At 45.1% G+C, this 17,161-nt stretch overlaps 1 protein-coding gene across 1 annotated transcript; it reads right to left on the bottom strand.

Moving 5' to 3' along the window:
- Positions 1-11,866: 11,866 nt before the first annotated feature.
- pim1 (Pim-1 proto-oncogene, serine/threonine kinase) lies at positions 11,867-15,471 on the bottom strand. The gene is made up of 6 exons (XM_088369340.1): positions 15,032-15,471; positions 14,713-14,813; positions 14,561-14,611; positions 14,098-14,464; positions 13,281-13,457; positions 11,867-13,192 (listed from the first exon to the last, which is right to left on the bottom strand). The coding sequence occupies exons 1-6, from the start codon at positions 15,102-15,104 to the stop codon at positions 12,978-12,980; spliced, it is 984 nt and encodes a 327-aa protein (XP_088225466.1). The 5' UTR covers positions 15,105-15,471; the 3' UTR covers positions 11,867-12,977.
- Between the last annotated feature and the right edge of the window lie 1,690 nt (positions 15,472-17,161).

Raw genomic sequence — 17,161 nt, 5'->3', positions numbered from 1 at the left:
TTCTTCCTCAGGTAGGATGCAGAGATGTCAGCAGGTTTTAAGTACCCCTGTGTGTGCACGTGTACAAACACACATGCACACGCATGAGTGTGTTGGGTTGTAGTGGCTGATAGTTTTGCACGACCCTCCTTTCCTCTTTTTTACCTCCGCTCTATCTTGTTAATGAGAATTGCTACGATGGCTACTGTCTGTTTAATGAGACAATTTTCACTTTTTTATTTAGTAAACAGCGGGCTCTATTTTTGTAGGCAGTGAACCTAGGGTCAGGCGTAAAAACTGCTGCATCTTGATTTTCGTGAAATTTGACAAACAGTACTGCACCATACTGGGCATTGCGACAGACCATCGGGATTTTCTTTTTCATGCCACTGGTGCACCTGATATTTTGGTGTCTGAAAGAAGACTAAACTTTAGATAAAACAATAAATTACTTAGGACACAGTGAGTTTCATGTACGTGTCATCAAATGTATTTTCTGATTTTTTTTCTTTCTATTTTATCAGGTTATTGTGGTATTTTAATTTGACCTATAAAAGCTTGTGGAATACAGGTTTTATTATTTTGATGTATCAGAATAAGTTTAATTATAGTAGTACACTTGGCACCATGGATTAAAAAAAGCAACCCCAATCTATTGTTTTTCTGTTCCTATTTTTTTTTTCTAATTAACCTAAATCACTAAACACATGATGAAAGGATGTCTCTATCGTGAAATAGGCTGCCATTTCCAAGGTTATCACATGCAAATGAAGGCAAACGAATCACTTGGTCACAGGTTCCCGAAGATGAGATCTGAATTGTTGCCTTTCTTACAAATGCAATTATTGCCTTTCGCAATGTCACATGACCAGATAGCCGATTATCAGAATAGTTCTGTTAGATGGTATTTAGTTGTTTTTGTCAAAGCTCTACTGGCTGAGTCTCTCTTTTGCACAGTATAACTGTGCCAAGTGTTACATTATGTAACATTTATTCTTGTTTTAAAAGCTACTTCAGCAGAATTATGAAATGCATCTGTGTGCCTGGTCATATCAACACACTAAGACTTCTGCGACTACCGATTGTGGATTCCTGCGGCATCATGCACTGAGGGAGGAGTAAAGATCAGATCCTGTTTTTGAAGCTTTCCAAGTTCATCGCTACTATAAACTGCAGACAATGACATTCCACTACTATTAATGACCTCTTACCAAACAACCGGATGGAAAAATCCAGGGAGTGCAGTCAGCCAAGGTCACAAACTGCTGACACACCCTCACTACTCATTAGTTACCACCAGTTTGCTCACAGCCAGGCTTCCCTTCCCCTGATCACTCTCATGGAGTCTAAATGGAATTTCATGGCTTGAGGTCACCCCCTACCAAAGTGATACAGGGCTCAGTAAGACTGTAGACTGTGGCTGAAGCAGGTTTTTACTTTCTGACAGAAACGCTTGCGCAATAAGTGCCGACAGAAGGGATTTTCTGCAAAGCAAAGACAACATCTGGCAAAAAAATGTTTTGCGCCACACTTTAGCGTGGTAGACACATCTAAACGATACAGAAATGTTTGTGTGACCATGCTGCGTCATATCAGTAACCTGCTGGCTATTGTAATAAAAGACTGTCCATCGCAAGCTCTCTGCTTCTGTGATGCTGATGGCAAGCATCAATGATTAGAAGACCCTCTCCAGGACTTGTGGGTAGATTTATCGAATACAAGACCCCTCTTCCTAACATCTCTGCCGTGGAGATGTTCTCCACAGCTGGTGACATCCTCAGGCCAGCGCCAACTTCCAAGAGCTGGTGTTTGATTTGATATGTTTATAATGGCATGTACCACAAGTGGCAGCTTGAAGAGGAGGAGCAGAAGTAGCAGTAATAGTACAGAATTGACATTTATGTTGTATAGTGGGCAAAACTGTTTCAGACTAAATAAAATTGTGTGCTGTTACCCTTGCACCTCACTGACAGTCTGAAATTAGCTGTGATGAACTGTAATTTAGCTTAGATAGAAGAAGCGTGTTTATACGGAAGTACGATAGAACCTTTTGTGAAACACAAATACATGTTTTAAGATTTTTTGTAGAGATTTTATATTTAAAAACAGGTCATTTTGACATAACAGGAAGGTTAAACACAAGTAATCTCCTTCATCACTTCCTATCGTGACCTTGCACCACAGTACATTTTCAGATTTATCAACATCGCTGCCCAGCACTGTATTTCCAAACACACACATGCTGTCCCCCTGCACCCCCCTCCCAACACATATATGCACACACACACCCTGTCAGCACAAGCAAGCAGAAGCTCAAGTGTTGCCACATCACAGCTCTTTCAGGAATGGGGAAGTGTTTGAGGCTGCATCTTTACGGGAAGCCAGTGTGCGAGTGTGTATGAATGTGTGTGTGCGTGTGTGTGGAGGAGGGGCCATGGGGGAGGGGCTTAATGGGAAACGCGTGGGTGGCAGGGGTATGACAAATATTTGCTAAAGCAAACAGGAAGAAGGGATTAGAAAGAGGCAAAGTGCAAAGGTAGAACATTTTAATCGTATTCATCACCAGCAATCACACATTCACCGATGACTACGCCCACGTGCTTCGGGGCAAACACTCGTGATAATTGCAAAAGAAGGAAATGCCATAGCGACATCTTGCTGTCCACACTGAGGGGTTATTCAATAAGGGCATTGCCATTGCTAGTAAAAGTGATACACTGTTCTCTTTCACAATGCAGTGGTCTTTTAATGTAAAAAAAAAAAAAAAAGTGGCTGTGCAATTGGCCATTCCAGGGTGTAGACAGCCCAATAAACTAGGCTAAGATCCAGTGCAATCCGCAATCCCACCTGCTGAATCCGGTGGGTCTCAGTCAACTCCTGCCCTGAATGCATATTTCACAGTTCAAATGTGTGGAGTTTTTGTAGTGGCAAGCATGATTAAACAGCACAGCAAACACACGACTCACAGTCCAATGACACACGTGCACACATGTTTATTGCTATTTGAGTGTGTACAAAGGTCATGTGTGTGTTCTTCATAATACAACAGAGATGGTCACCCCTGCAAGTTGTAGACTTCACCCTCACAGTGAGGGAGGGGACTCTGACCTTTTCCGTTGAAGGACATGGCGGCCAACAGGACCATGTGTCAGGTGCTTCTGAGTCAGCCAACTGGAATGTGGCGCTCCCCCGGCATCTCCTTGAAGGAGTTCTCACCAATTTTATTACCTGTTGTTCTCTCCTTATTCCCACCAGATGATGCCATTATTTTTATTCTTGTCATGTGTACATAATGACTTTTTTTGGGGGGGGGGGGACGACCCCCTCTTCATGCAAATAACATTGTTTACGCTCCACTTGGAGCCATGGAAAACTATTTCTTGTATCATCTGGTTCTGGGCAAAGTGACCTTTAGCATAAATATTTGAGGTGAAACTCAATAGTCCCACCCAGATTCTTCCATGTGGACGAGTAACCTGAAACAGGTCAACCTGGTTGACCTGGTTGCAAGCCTGCTTTTCTACCTTGTGGTTCTCTATTCACCGCAAAGATTGCCGGAAGGGCTACTCCCAAAGATCAACATAAAGTTTGGAAAATGTAATACATTTGGTTGTTATTATTAGGTCATCCTTGCTGTCATGCGCAAGAGTTCATATTGTACATTACAGTTAAGGAAAAATATGATATAACCTGGTTTTCAAGCTTTGGAGGTTTTTCTTTTCATTCACTGAATGGGTATGAATGTTATCTTTTATACTTTTAATCTAGAAATAACAAAAGGACTAAATATAGCTATTTATTATTTCAATTACTATTATTAAACAACTTTTTGCATTTCCGCCTAGGTGAAATACATAAAGTTGTCAAAACATGGGTTTCTTATTAAGTAGCTGATCAAAAAACTCATAATGATGAGTCATTTTACACTTACAATTTTTCGTTTGAACAAAGGTCATTAATTAACGCTTTGCAAAATCATTAGCCTGCCAGCTATTTTTCCTTCAAATTATTTTCATACTCAAACAACAAAGATGATACAAACAGAGTCAACTCCAGTTCCATTTTTATTTTTGGACAGTTTCCAAAGAAAAGACATCTGAGGGCATCTGGTACTGATGGTTTAGCTGAGTGCAACTGCTAGGCATGACTGCGCTACAAAAGCATCAGACTACTTACATCAAGCTAATGAGGTTTTTTTTTTTTTTTTTTTCTGAATCACCTATAATGATAGAAATGATGCGTTTTAATTTCATTTTATAGTGAGTTGTCCCATCTGCTAACATGAAGAGAGTTTATGAGCCGGACAGCAGCTTCAGTCATCATAGGCTATCTTTTCCTGGAGGGGAATTGAACTTTTTTTTTTTAAACAGCTAATAATTTGAAAATGTCAATACAGACGTTAAAAAAAATCTTACTTAAATATGTCTGCCTGTATTCCATAGAAGTGACGACACACAAAGAAACAAAGATAACCCATCATCATGAATTTCCACCACGATCTTTTCTTTCATAATTATGTCCAACTCTATTCAACCTGCCGTTTGAAGCTCCCATTCCCATAACCTTTCGCTGTCCACAAAGTACTGCCTCCCCATCCCGCAGCCTATCAGCTGCTCAGGGAACCGGCCAAAGAGACAGTCAGGGTCGCCCCTGACTAAGACAACGTACTCCCCACTACCTTGGAAACCCAACAGGCATCCTGGAGACAAACACGGAGACACACTGAGCTAGCGCACTTACTTCCTGGTCTCCCACCGAAGCCTGCCAGGCCTGGGAAAGCTGCCCACTATTAATTCTTAACCAAGGCCAAAAAAAGAGAGTTCAACCTTAAGAACAGCTTTTTTTTTTTTTTTGCTTTGACTACACCCGCCTGTCTCTTGATGACATTAACTATTGTGGTTACCCCGCAAAAGTCAGCAGAATCTGCATGAGATCAAGTTCATCCTAAAGTGTTTCCAAAAGTGTCCAAAAGTCACGCTCTACCTACTATCTACGTTTCCTAAAAATGTGGAACTTTGCAGGGAAATCATGTCTGCAGTAGTCTGCAGTAAGTATATAAATGGAGACTGTCAATACTTACCTCATACAAAGTTATTGAATTGAAGATCACTACACCCCCTGCCCCCTTTCATAGCAAGGTTCATGTTATGGAAAAATGTGATAATAATGATGATGATTTAATCAGAAGTTGACATTATGTCATTGGAATCTGTCCTGGCCTCAAAGTCAGCCGTTTCGCCTTTTTGTGAAGACAGCAGATATTACTCAGCATGTTGATTACACATTTTATTGTGTTGACGATTTACCAAATTAACGTTCCTTTAGCTTCAATGTCAATTAACAAATGTTGACTCTGGAACAAATGAATTAAACTACATTCTCTATCTGAAATTGGAAGATGACCAAGCTTACCGAAGCAAATTGTCTTCGATCTTGAAAGTGCCCGTTGCCTCCGCATTGATAAACCAACTCTGTTTACATTTTATATTTACTGTTTATCATTATGATTGAATATTATATAGGTAATTGATGTATCTACGATGAATATATATAAATATTACAATAAATTATATTGAATAACAACAAGAGTGTGGTGCTGAGTGCAAAATTCCCACGTGCGCTTATGACCTTTGTTTCCCATGTCGCCTCACTAGCTTCTGCGTGTTTTTCTGGAGAGAACAAGCTGTGTGGGAATTCTCCCTTGATTGAAACAGGATCACTTTGTTTTTCCAAACCTTCACGCATGGGCCAAGCCTCCCGACACCTTCATCTCACGGAAGTCCTCGCATCTCCTTTGCCCAGACACGTCGGACATGAAGGTGCCAGGGAAGGCCCGGGCCCGTGGGACGCGGCGCCAGAGTGCTGAGGTGGGGCAGGGAGTTGATTCTCTGTGCCTGAGTCACTCGCTGCTCGCATGTGAAAACAAATTCTTATTTTCATGTGAGTACAAGCGCAAGAGGATGACTTCTCATGCAGATGAAGCGAGCAGGAGACGTTCATGCATTCCTACTTAATGAGGCAATGAATAACTGTATCACGGGCTCATCCGTTGATGAGCAAATGTTTTGCTCTGCTTTGTTGGCTTTGATTGAAATCTCACTCTGCTCTTTTCTATCTTGCACTGAATTAACACCTTGCAAAAAAAAAAAAAAAAAAACATACAAACCATGTAAAATGCAACTTTCATTCGAAAACATAAATCTTGCACAGATATTTTACGACTTGAATTTACAACCATTGCTAGACCCACTGGCTGTGAAACAAATATGGTGCTTGCTATTTAAAACTTCAATATAAAACTGCCATATGCAAGTGATCTTTTTGAGTTACAGTGTAAAGGTCATGGGTTCAGGTCTCATTGAGTGAATAAAATATGTGAGGGTTGCTTTAAGATGATGTAGCAACATGTTCTCATGAGAACTTTTTTTTTTTTTTTACCAACATGGCTCCAACGCTACCTGATCTCAAACGTACACACATTTGCTGGGGCATTTCCTGCTTTTTGCTAATTACTAAGCCCTACTAGCTAATCAAGTATGTCATCAACCTGTCAGTGGGATGATTTCATCGTGATTGATGATTGTCAGTTTGTATTTCTTTGACTTGCACATTCCTGAAGCCAAAGTGAAGTAAGATGTACCGTTGACGGAAAGCCCCTCTTCTTTTTGAAGCAGTGAATGATGGACTATAGTCTGTCACACCATCCAAGCCCATCCATTTTCTACGCCCGTGACTAGTTGCTGCTCATTTACAGGACACAGATAAAGAAGTAATCATTCAAACCTTTACTAATTTTGAATGTTCAATTATCTTAGAATGTTTTGGGGCTCTGGAAGGAAACCAGAGTATATGGATAGACAACAAAACAACCCATGTCAATAATGAGTGTTAAATAGACAGTGACTAATGACCATTGGAAAGTGTCTGGTAGTGCTGCTTGACTCAGTTGATGTGACGCGCCTCCGGTTCAGGAAGAAAGATTGGCTCGAAGTAGTGTTTTGAATATGTGTAAAGGTTGTGCCAGATGTGCCAAGTAATTTAAGTAAGTTTGTGCATGCCAAACATGGAATTTGACTCCGGTTGATCTCACAGAAGCCCCTTATGATGATTAAAATAAATGGACTTCGTTTTCCCTCGCCCGGACGCGGGTCACCGGGGCCCCGCTCTGGAGCCAAGCCTGGAGGCGGGGCTCGAAGGCGAGCGTCTGGTGGCCGGGCCTTCGCCCATGGGGCCCGGCCGGCACAGCCCGAAAAGGAAACGTGGGTCCCCCTTCCAATGGGCTCACCACCTGTGGGAGGGGCCAAAGGGGTCGGGTGCAATGTGAGCTGGGCGGCGGCGAAAGGCAGGGACCTTGGCGGTCTGATCCCCAGCTGCAGAAGCTGGCTCTTGGGACATGGAATGTCACGTCTCTGGCTGGAAAGGAGCCCGAGCTGGTGTACGAGGCAGAAAAATTCCGACTAGATATAGTCGGACTAGCCTCCACGCACAGTTTGGGTTCCGGTACAAGCCCTCTTGAGAGGGGCTGGACTCTCTTCCACTCTGGAGTTGCCCACGGTGAGAGGCGTCGAGCAGGTGTGGGTATACTTATTGCCCCCCAGCTGGGCGCCTGCACATTGGGGTTCACCCCGGTGAACGAGAGGGTAGCCTCCCTCCGCCTTCGGGTGGGGGGACGGGTCCTGACTGTTGTTTGTGTCTATGCACCAAACGGCAGCTCAGAGTACCCACCCTTCTTGGAGTCCCTGGAGGAAGTGCTGGAGAGCGCTCCTTCTGGGGACTCCATCGTTCTACTGGGTGACTTCAATGCTCACGTGGGCAATGACAGTGAGGCCTGGAAGGGCGTGATTGGGAGGAACGGCCCCCCCGATCTGAACCCGAGCGGTGTTCAATTATTGGACTTCTGTGCTCGACACGGATTTTCAATAATGAACACCATGTTCAAACATAAGGGTGTCCATGTGTGAACTTGGCACCAGGACACCCTAGGCCACAGTTCGATGATCGACTTTGTAGTCGTGTCATCGGACTTGCGGCCGCATGTTGTGGACACTCGGGTGAAAAGGGGGTCAACTGATCACCACCTGGTGGTGGATTGGCTCCGATGGGGGGGGAAGATGCCGGTCCGACCTGGCAGACCCAAACGTTCTGTGAGGGTCTGCTGGGAACGTCTGGCAGAATCTCCTGTCAGGAAAAGCTTCAACTCTCACCTCTGGCAGAGCTTTTCCCACGTCCCGGGGGAGGCGGGGGACATTGAGTCTGAGTGGACCATGTTCCGCGCCTCCATTGTTGAGGCGGCCGACCGGAGCTGTGGCCGTAAGGTCGTTGGTGCCTGTCGTGGCGGCAATCTCCGAACCCGCTGGTGGACACCGGCGGTAAGGGATGCCGTCAAGCTGAAGAAGGAGTCCTATCAGGCCGTTTTGGCCTGCGGGACTCCGGAGGCAGCTGACAGGTACCGGATGGCCAAGCGGAACGCGGCTTTGGCGGTTGCTGAGGCAAAAACCCGGGCGTGGGAGGAGTTTGGTGAGGCCATGGAGAATGACTTCCGGACGGCTTCGAGGAAATTCTGGTCCACCATCCGGCGTCTCAGGAGGGGGAAGCAGTGCAACGTCAACACTGTTCACAGTGGGGATGGCGTGCTGCTGACGTCGACTCGGGACGTCATGAGTCGGTGGGGAGAATACTTCGAAGACCTCCTCAATTCCACCTACATGCCTTCTATTGAGGAAGCAGGGCCTGGAGACTCAGAGGCGGATTCTCCAATCTCTGGGGTCGAAGTCACTGAGGTAGTTAAAAAACTCCTCGGTGGCAAGGCCCCGGGGGTGGATGAGATCCGCCCGGAGTTCTTAAAGGCTCTGGATGTTGTGGGGCTGTCATGGCTGACACGCCTCTGGATTGGCAGACTGGGGTGGTGGTTCCCCTCTTTAAGAAGGGGGACCGGAGGGTGTGTTCCAATTACAGGGGAATCACACTCCTCAGCCTCCCCGGTAAGGTCTATTCAGGGGTGCTGGAGAGGAGGGTCCGTCGGGAGGTCGAACCTCGGATTCAGGAGGAGCAGTGTGGCTTTCGTCCTGGCCGTGGAACAGTGGACCAGCTCTACACCCTCGGCAGGATCCTCGAGGGTGCATGGGAGTTCGCCCAACCAGTCCAAGGGTGGAATGCCCTCTCCGGATCGGGGATGAGATCCTGCCCCAAGTGGAGGAGTTCAAGTAGCGGATCGGTGCAGCTTCGGCAGTAATGCAGACCCTGTACCGGTCCGTTGTGGTGAAGAGAGAGCTGAGCCAAAAGGCAAAGCTCCCAATTTACCGGTCGATTTACGCTCCTACCCTCACCTATGGTCACGAGCTATGGGTCGTGACCGAAAGAACGAGATCCCGGATACAAGCGGCCGAAATGAGTTTTCTCCGCAGGATGACTGGGCTCTCCCTTAGAGATAAGGTGAGAAGCTCGGAGTAGAGTCGCTACTCCTCCACGTTGAGAGGAGCCAGATGAGGTGGCTCGGGCATCTTATCAGGATGCCTCCTGGACGCCTCCCTGGGGAGGTGTTCCGGGCATGTCCAACCGGTAGGAGACCCCGGGGACGACCTAGGACGCGCTGGAGAGACTATGTCTCTCAGCTGGCCTCGGAACGCCTTGGGATCCCCCGGGATGAGCTGGATGAAGTGGCTGGGGAGAGGGAAGTCTGGGAGTCCCTCCTAAAGCTGCTGCCCCCGCGACCCGACCCCAGATAAGCGGAAGAAGATGGATGGATGATCTCAGCCTCTGTACAACATTTAAGTGACTAACAACATTCAGGTGACTGACAACATTTAAGTGGCAAGAGCAGGACTACCCAGCCCTGCTCATTAGGCAGGGACCCCCCCAAATGGTAAAACTAATACTAATGATCATTTTTAACAGCCATTGTGGTTCTATCCACAAAAACACTGGGATTAAAAAATTTAGATTTTCAACATGATGATTCCCAGCACAAGTCACACGTTGAACCATAATCTCCCACCTTTCAAGGAATAGAAGCATAATATTAGCATTGGGGAGGGGGCAGAGACAGAAAGATGGAGCGATAAGAGTCGGTCGGTGTGATGAGCGATGTTTTCGTCAGTCTTAGCCAATCTAACAGTCAGGACAGATGAGAGGCTGATTATGCAACTGGAATGAGCACTTAGTACTACATGACTTACAGGAAGAGGACCGACATGAGCAGCTGGTGGAAAACACTCTCACTGATTAAAAATGCAATAATGAGGAATATATAGCTCACTGTAATAAGATAACATAAAACACCACATTATTTATCATTATAATCAAGGTGTTGTTTTTTTCTGAAAGCTACTCATAGTGACTCATCTCTAAACTAACCGTGTCCGTTGAAAGCGTGCAACAATGTTGTGATAAGCTGACACACACCTCCAACAGTTTACTGGCATGCATCTGTGATATGGCACAGTTTCTGCGAATGAAAGAGGAAATGAACCTCGGAGACATTCGTAGAAACCAACTGTGGTGCGATGCAGTGGAAGAAGCTGCAACAGAGCGTGCTTCTTTCTTGCTCTGTGCTTGGCTTGCAGTCGTCCCCAAATAAGACATGAAACTAATGAACTAATTTTGTTCATAACTGGAGCATGGTAGAATAGTGGTTAGAAAGAGATGAGGGTTCAGCGTTCGAATCTCAGTTGCAGCCTTCCCGTGTGGCATTTGCAGATCACTTATTTATTGTGCAATGACATACGTATTTATCACTTAAGCCTGCACACCCAACATTATTTTCAGTAAGGCCATAACAGATTTAATAGGTCATCAATAAAAAAAAAAAAAACACACTGTTGTTCCTTTATATTTGTTCAGGTTTTAGTGCTAAACCACCCAATTAATTTATCGCCAAAATAGCTACTATAATCAAATAAAATCAAAATTAAATAGAAAAAAACTGTTTATTTGTAGAGCTCCATGCCTCAAATAAGGGGGGGGGGGGGGGCACAGCTCCCTAAGGGCCTTCCTATGGCAATGAGACTGTGTACCAATACAGCCAATTTCACAGTTTGGTTGTTTTATCATGCACATTCTTTTATTTCTGTTTCCATCCTACAATGCAGCGAACACATCAGGAGCAGCCGTCTTATTAAACTACATGTAATTTGCTGGTGGGTAAATCTTTGTCGCTCTCTGTTGAGGTGGGGGGGCTCTGGGGACCCGGCGATGTCTTTTGGAGGAGTCTTTTCGCATAGAGACTGATTAAATGTGCTGCCCCCGTCTGTCCAGGTGAGCAGTTTCATAGCCCGCCTGGTGTCTAGATTAACAAGTTGAGCATCTTGAGCTTGTTAGTGAGATTAAACACACCGAGACACGCCACCACCATCTCACTTGATTACTTCGCACCTCCTAAACATTACAACATGGCAAAAAATGTGATTACATCCTCTGCTTGGTAATGCCACAGTGCCCCATCACGTTTATATAATATGCTAATAACATGATAGGATGAACGTTGTGTTGTTTTTAAATATAAATACGTATTAGTGAACATTTGCAAATGAGTCACAGCACTTTTTGTTCCATTTAGTGGGTTCCATCTACCATTCATTTGTTTAGTTTGTTACATCTTAAATATTGCGGTTACTGTAACTTGATCCTATGTATGAAAGGCAAGCCGGGCTGGGCTATGAGGCTACTGGCGTGTTACGGTAAATGTGGGCTCACTATTTTGCGAGCAGATGGTCACTGATACTTTAATAACTAAGAAACTAAGGTATATGATTCAAAAATTAAACCAAATATTCAAATTAATTTTATCCAATCTTATTGTAAAGTAGCCATTTATCCATATATGTTTACAACGCAATTTCCATCTACAATCTGTCCAACACGTGTTGAAGTAACACACAAGACTCTAGAGTCAGCATTGTAACAAAAATATTTATTGAAGTTGTATAAAAAATAATTTCTAACATAATTTACAATTCTAATCTGAATGGTTTAAGGAAATAAACAATCAAAGCTGCATCCAAATGAGGTTTCATACACACAAACACATCCAACAGTTCATCAGTAGACGTTCAGTATTCAAATACACCAATATGGAAGTGCTCTGGGAACTATTTACAAGTTATTTACAGGTCATACACAAACATACATGTGTCTGTTCTTTTATTAAAAACACAAAATTCAAGCCATAATAAATATGGTCAAAAAATATTTTTGCTTTTGTCTCTTAAATAATGGTGGGCCCTTCAGTGACTGTGGAATGAAACATATGAACAGCCCTAATTCTTCTCATAAATAAAATAAATAAAATCTAGATAAGAAGTTTGTCGCGAATAAAAATAAATACCATATCATACAATTCATACCTCCCACTAAAAGTTTAAGACCTGTGTGAGGCACTATGTTTTTTTCAAAACATCCAAGAGAGCAGAGGATGGTGCATTACGGTATGGATGACTTTGCAATGAGGAGTGGTTCGGGCCGTGGATGTGACACGTGAAGGAAGGGAGGAAGGAAGGAAAAAAGGCAGATGCTGTGGTTTAGAAGGTGAGGTAAGTCCAGTGTTGTTTGCACAGGATGCTGCCGGATCCGTGAGGTTCGTCTGGTTGCTAATGAGAGTGGATTGGGCAATAGTACGAGTAGTGGTTGTAATGTAATGGCATAGGCTTCACTGATCTAGGCCCATGAGTGGAAAAAGAAGATAAAGCCTTTAGCATAGTAAAAAAAAAAAAAAAGACTATCATTAACATGAGCCTTTTTTTGCATTCCAAATATTCAAGTATTTCCAGGTAAATCCCCCCAACAGTCTCATAAGGCACTTTTAGGAACAAATCTACAGCAGAACGGTTACATAACTCGCACTCTCCTGGCAACATGTGCTGTTCTGCAAGCAGAGCATGCCCTCCCACAGTCTAACAATCAGGCATCGGAGCCCGTGGTGATCGATGGTCGTTTGATGTGGTCAAAGGGAGTAAATCAAGTGAGGCACGAGGATGGCGAGGTTGTGATGCTTTTCTCCACCGTTACAGCACCACGGCCACAGAGGTTGACGTGAAGGCCGACGGCTCGTGGCTGATGCTGTGCAACTCGATCTCTGCGCTCGACTTGTCTGTTTGCGGTGCAGGAGGCGGCACCGAGGAGGACGTGCTCTGCATCCATGAGTGGTTGATGATGTCCTCGAAGGACGGCCGATCGGTGTGCCGCAAAGACAGGCACCACTTGATCAGCTGCTGGCACTCTGCAGGAGGGGGTTACCATTTGGTTAGTTACATTATTGTAACACGACAAAAATGGCAAAATTATAAATCGCCATTTGTGCGTCTTACCAGCAGAGATTCTCCTCCTAAAAAGGACCTGCCCTCCGAGAATCTCCTCGTCGTGTTCGAATGGGATGTCTCCACACACCATGTCGTATAGCAACACACCCAACGACCAAACTGTGGCTGAGCGCCCCTGATAGCGGTGGTTTTTGATCCATTCTGGCGGGCTGTAGACTCGTGTGCCTTGAAAAAAATAAAATAAACACTGTGAGCAACACCAGGGTTGAGGCGAAAATAAACAAAAGGTTTGCAAGGTTTAGAGAATGCCCAAAATTGGAAAATTTCCATGGGGATAAACCACAATTATTACTTCAGCATAATCCTAAAACAAAATCCTGACTAAGACAACCAGACTTTATACAAGCGTGGCGATGGTCCAAGTAGTTACCCCTAATTTGGATCATTTACCTTGAAATTTACCAGCAACTTTCCAGAAATGTTCCACCCCTTTGCAACCTTAACAGTAGGTATAAAGAATGTTGTCCTAAATGGAAACTGTGCATCAGGCTAATCCTCTGTGCATGTGTTATCTTGGCTCAGGTGCCAGGGAGCGTGACAAGGCATGTGTGTGTGAGAGAATAGCGAGTACGCTGGGCGGGGGAGCAGCCATGTGACTTTGTTTACAAACTTTGAGTTGTAAAAATACCCCATTCAACCAGTGGGAGGCGCCAAAGTGGCTGCATTATTCTGGGCTTGTGTTCGAGGGCTACTACACATGGATGATTCAACTTCAAAACATCCGCTTAGCAATTTAGAAATAAAATCAAACTCAACGACGATTACAAAGGGGTGGGGGAAGCAAATGTAGTTATTGATGCCTCACCATCAAAGTCTGTGTAAATGGTGTCCTTCAGCAGGGCTCCGGAGCCGAAGTCAATGAGCTTGATCTCGCCGGTCCGGAGGTCGATGAGGATATTTTCGTCCTTGATGTCCCGGTGCACCACGCCACAGCTGTGACAGTGACGCACGGCGTCGAGCACTTGACGGAAGAAGCTGCGTGCCAGCTCCTCGGGCAGCGCCCCCTTTTCCGTGATGAAGTCGAACAAATCCTTGACGTTTTCGGGCCTCTCCATGACGATAATGAAGCTGTCCACTCGTTCGAACCAGTCCAGCATTTTGATGACGCCCCTGAAGCCCGTTCCGACCTTCTTTAATAGCACAATCTCCATCGGGACCCGGGAACCATTGGGCTGGGGGGGGAGGAGGAGGAAGAGGAGGTACATATGTCAATTCACGTTCTCACAAAAATGACGAAATCAGTAAATAAAGGGTGCGTCATCACTCACCAGCTCCCCCCATTCGGAGATGCGGTCCTTGGCGACATGTTTGACAGCCACCTGAGCCAAGAAGAATAAACGTAAAAAAACAAAGAATTCTCCAACCCAAAATTTATATGCACAGTATATTAATAAGACTGATGATAAAATGAACTACTAACCGGAGCTCCGTCTGACGTCCGAGTGCCGGAATATACGGTGCCGAAACCCCCGCTGCCCAACACCGCCCCAACCTGGTAAAGCTTCTCGAAGGGTTCCCTCGCTGCGCACACAAACACGCATGCACACATCTCCGATTACAATCAACCACCAAATCACCATCCAAATGCTCCGTAAACACGAATACGTTAGAAAAGAGTAGATACAATTTTACTTCGGGTCGTATATGAGTGGCGCCCTTGAAAGCAGGCTGCCATTACTGCGCCTTGTCCCTCATGACGGCGCAAAAACAAAAAACGAAAAAAGAGAAGGGCGTCTAACCTGGATGAACTTGCGGCTTCACAGGCATGTCGCTGGAAATGTGGGCCAGAGAGTTGAGCTTGGAAAGCAGCATTCCTTTATCTTAAGTCCCCTCGAAATAGAAAATAACGATGTTTGTTCGTCTGGGCTTTGACGAGCTGGAGTTAGGATCCGGTTGGCGCGGTTGTTCCGTTTCTCGTGCCCACGTCGCAGGAACAAAAATGCGCTAGGGATCCTTTCATCCGGATAATGGGAAACCCGCTTTCGTCCCAAAAGTAAAAAAGAGTGGACGATGTCCCGGCGAGAGACAGCGTGTTTACGTTCACACAAAACGCACGTTCACAGCCTCGCCGCGGTGTTTTGTAAACAAATGAGTACAAATCGGCGACATAAACAGACGGCGTTCCGAGGCCGATGATGGTTCTCAGACACCGGCTATGGAAATAGAAGACCGGGGGGAGAACTGTTATAAGACGATAGTAATGGGCGTTACTAGCCACGCCCCGCGTCGCCCTCCCACCAATAGGACAGCGAGTTCTCGCTCCGAACTCACGTCAATCATCGGCATGAAAATAGAGTGAACTCCGTAACCCAGCCCGCCAGACACAGACGTGGCGGGAATCAAAACGCGCCAAAATGTGTGTGTGTGTGTGTGTGTGTGTGTGTGTGTGTGTGTGTGTGTGTGTGTGTGTGTATGTGTGTGTGTGTGTGTGTGTGTGTGTGTGTGTGTTTGTGTTGCTTTGAATTAGGCGCTATGAACTCATGTTGGAGAAAGAGAAGAGGGGCATTCAAATCCGCGTTCCCCCCTTAAGACTCACTTAGCGGGAAACTGACGACAGTCTGGCGAGAGCGCGCATGAAACACAAACTCACGTGCTCACAGCTGCAGTTTAAGTTACACTTGATCATGTTCCCCTTACACTTTTTTCGTAAGGATAAAAAGTGATACTGTTGATATTTGCAATGTTTACATTTCTGCTTTTAGAAGTAAAGCATCCGCATACCATAAACCAGGGGAAGTCCATCAACTGCATTCCTACTACTCCAACCCCCTGCAATTTACCTGATTGTTTCCGCATTAAACACGGAGCTTTATTGGCTATAGTGAAGCCGGGACGATGGTCTTTATTTGAGTTGTCTGACAATGCCTCTTAAGCAGTTGGTGCATCAAAGAGCGGAGTTGGGGGGGGGGGGGGGGGGGCTGGACGCATTCCACTCATTCTTTCAAATTGGGTGGCCGCGTTTGGAGCCGTTCACAGGATGTGGGAAACTGGAGATAAAAAGCTCTCCATTTACTCCCATCCCCCACCAACACCCCACCCCTGTCTTTGCTCCTCCCATCCCTGAGCTCCCATTTTCCCGCGCGAAGTTATTGTTTGAAAGGCATGCACAACCACTCACCCCCACGGCATCCACACCCACACAGCATGAAAGCTCCAGTTTGGTTTTACTTTGAATGACAAGTGATAAAGGGTGCACACACATTCAATTTGAGGAATTCAAGCACATTCTCGCTGATATAATCTCTTTACAGTAATTGCATTCTAGTAAAGTAGTCGGATTTGTTCCACTGAAATTGCACTAGTTACAACTGCAAAGCCTTTTGACTTCCAACAAACCTGCCTTCATATTTTGCTTTATTCATATGAATGAATGAGTATTTTATCTTACAAACATTTCACACAGTCAGTGCAAATTCCATTGTTATGTTGACCCACTGAATTGATGCAATAATAAATAGAAATTTGTTTACCATAATCTTGTAAATGACGGTTTTCCACTTACACTCTGTATCTTCACAGGGGTGGGTGTCACGACTCGTCCCCCGGTTGTTTTATTATGTGTATATGTTACCATGGTTTCTGTTTGTGTCGCCCCTCCCCTCCTGTGTTACCCCATGATCAGTGTCATCACACTCACCTGCCTCTTGTTATCTGTCTTGTATTTAAGTCCTGTCCGCCCCTCACTCCCCTGTTGGATTGTTCTTGTCTCATGTCTTCTTGTTTCTTGGTTCCTGTCTTTGTCAGTTCTGTTTCGGTTAGCCAGTCTGTCGGCCGATCCGTTAAGTTATGTTAGTTTGCCGGTTCTGTTGGTCTTGTTCCCTTCATCCTCCCGTTCAACTACCTTTTCCCTCAATAAACCCTGGTTCAAG

Source organism: Syngnathus floridae, chromosome 2 (assembly GCF_059516105.1).
Source record: "Syngnathus floridae isolate MCC-2025c chromosome 2, RoL_Sflo_1.0, whole genome shotgun sequence".
Lineage (NCBI taxonomy): Eukaryota > Metazoa > Chordata > Actinopteri > Syngnathiformes > Syngnathidae > Syngnathus > Syngnathus floridae.
Note: the sequence above shows the minus strand (reverse complement) of the source record. Positions and strands in the feature narration are given on the sequence as shown.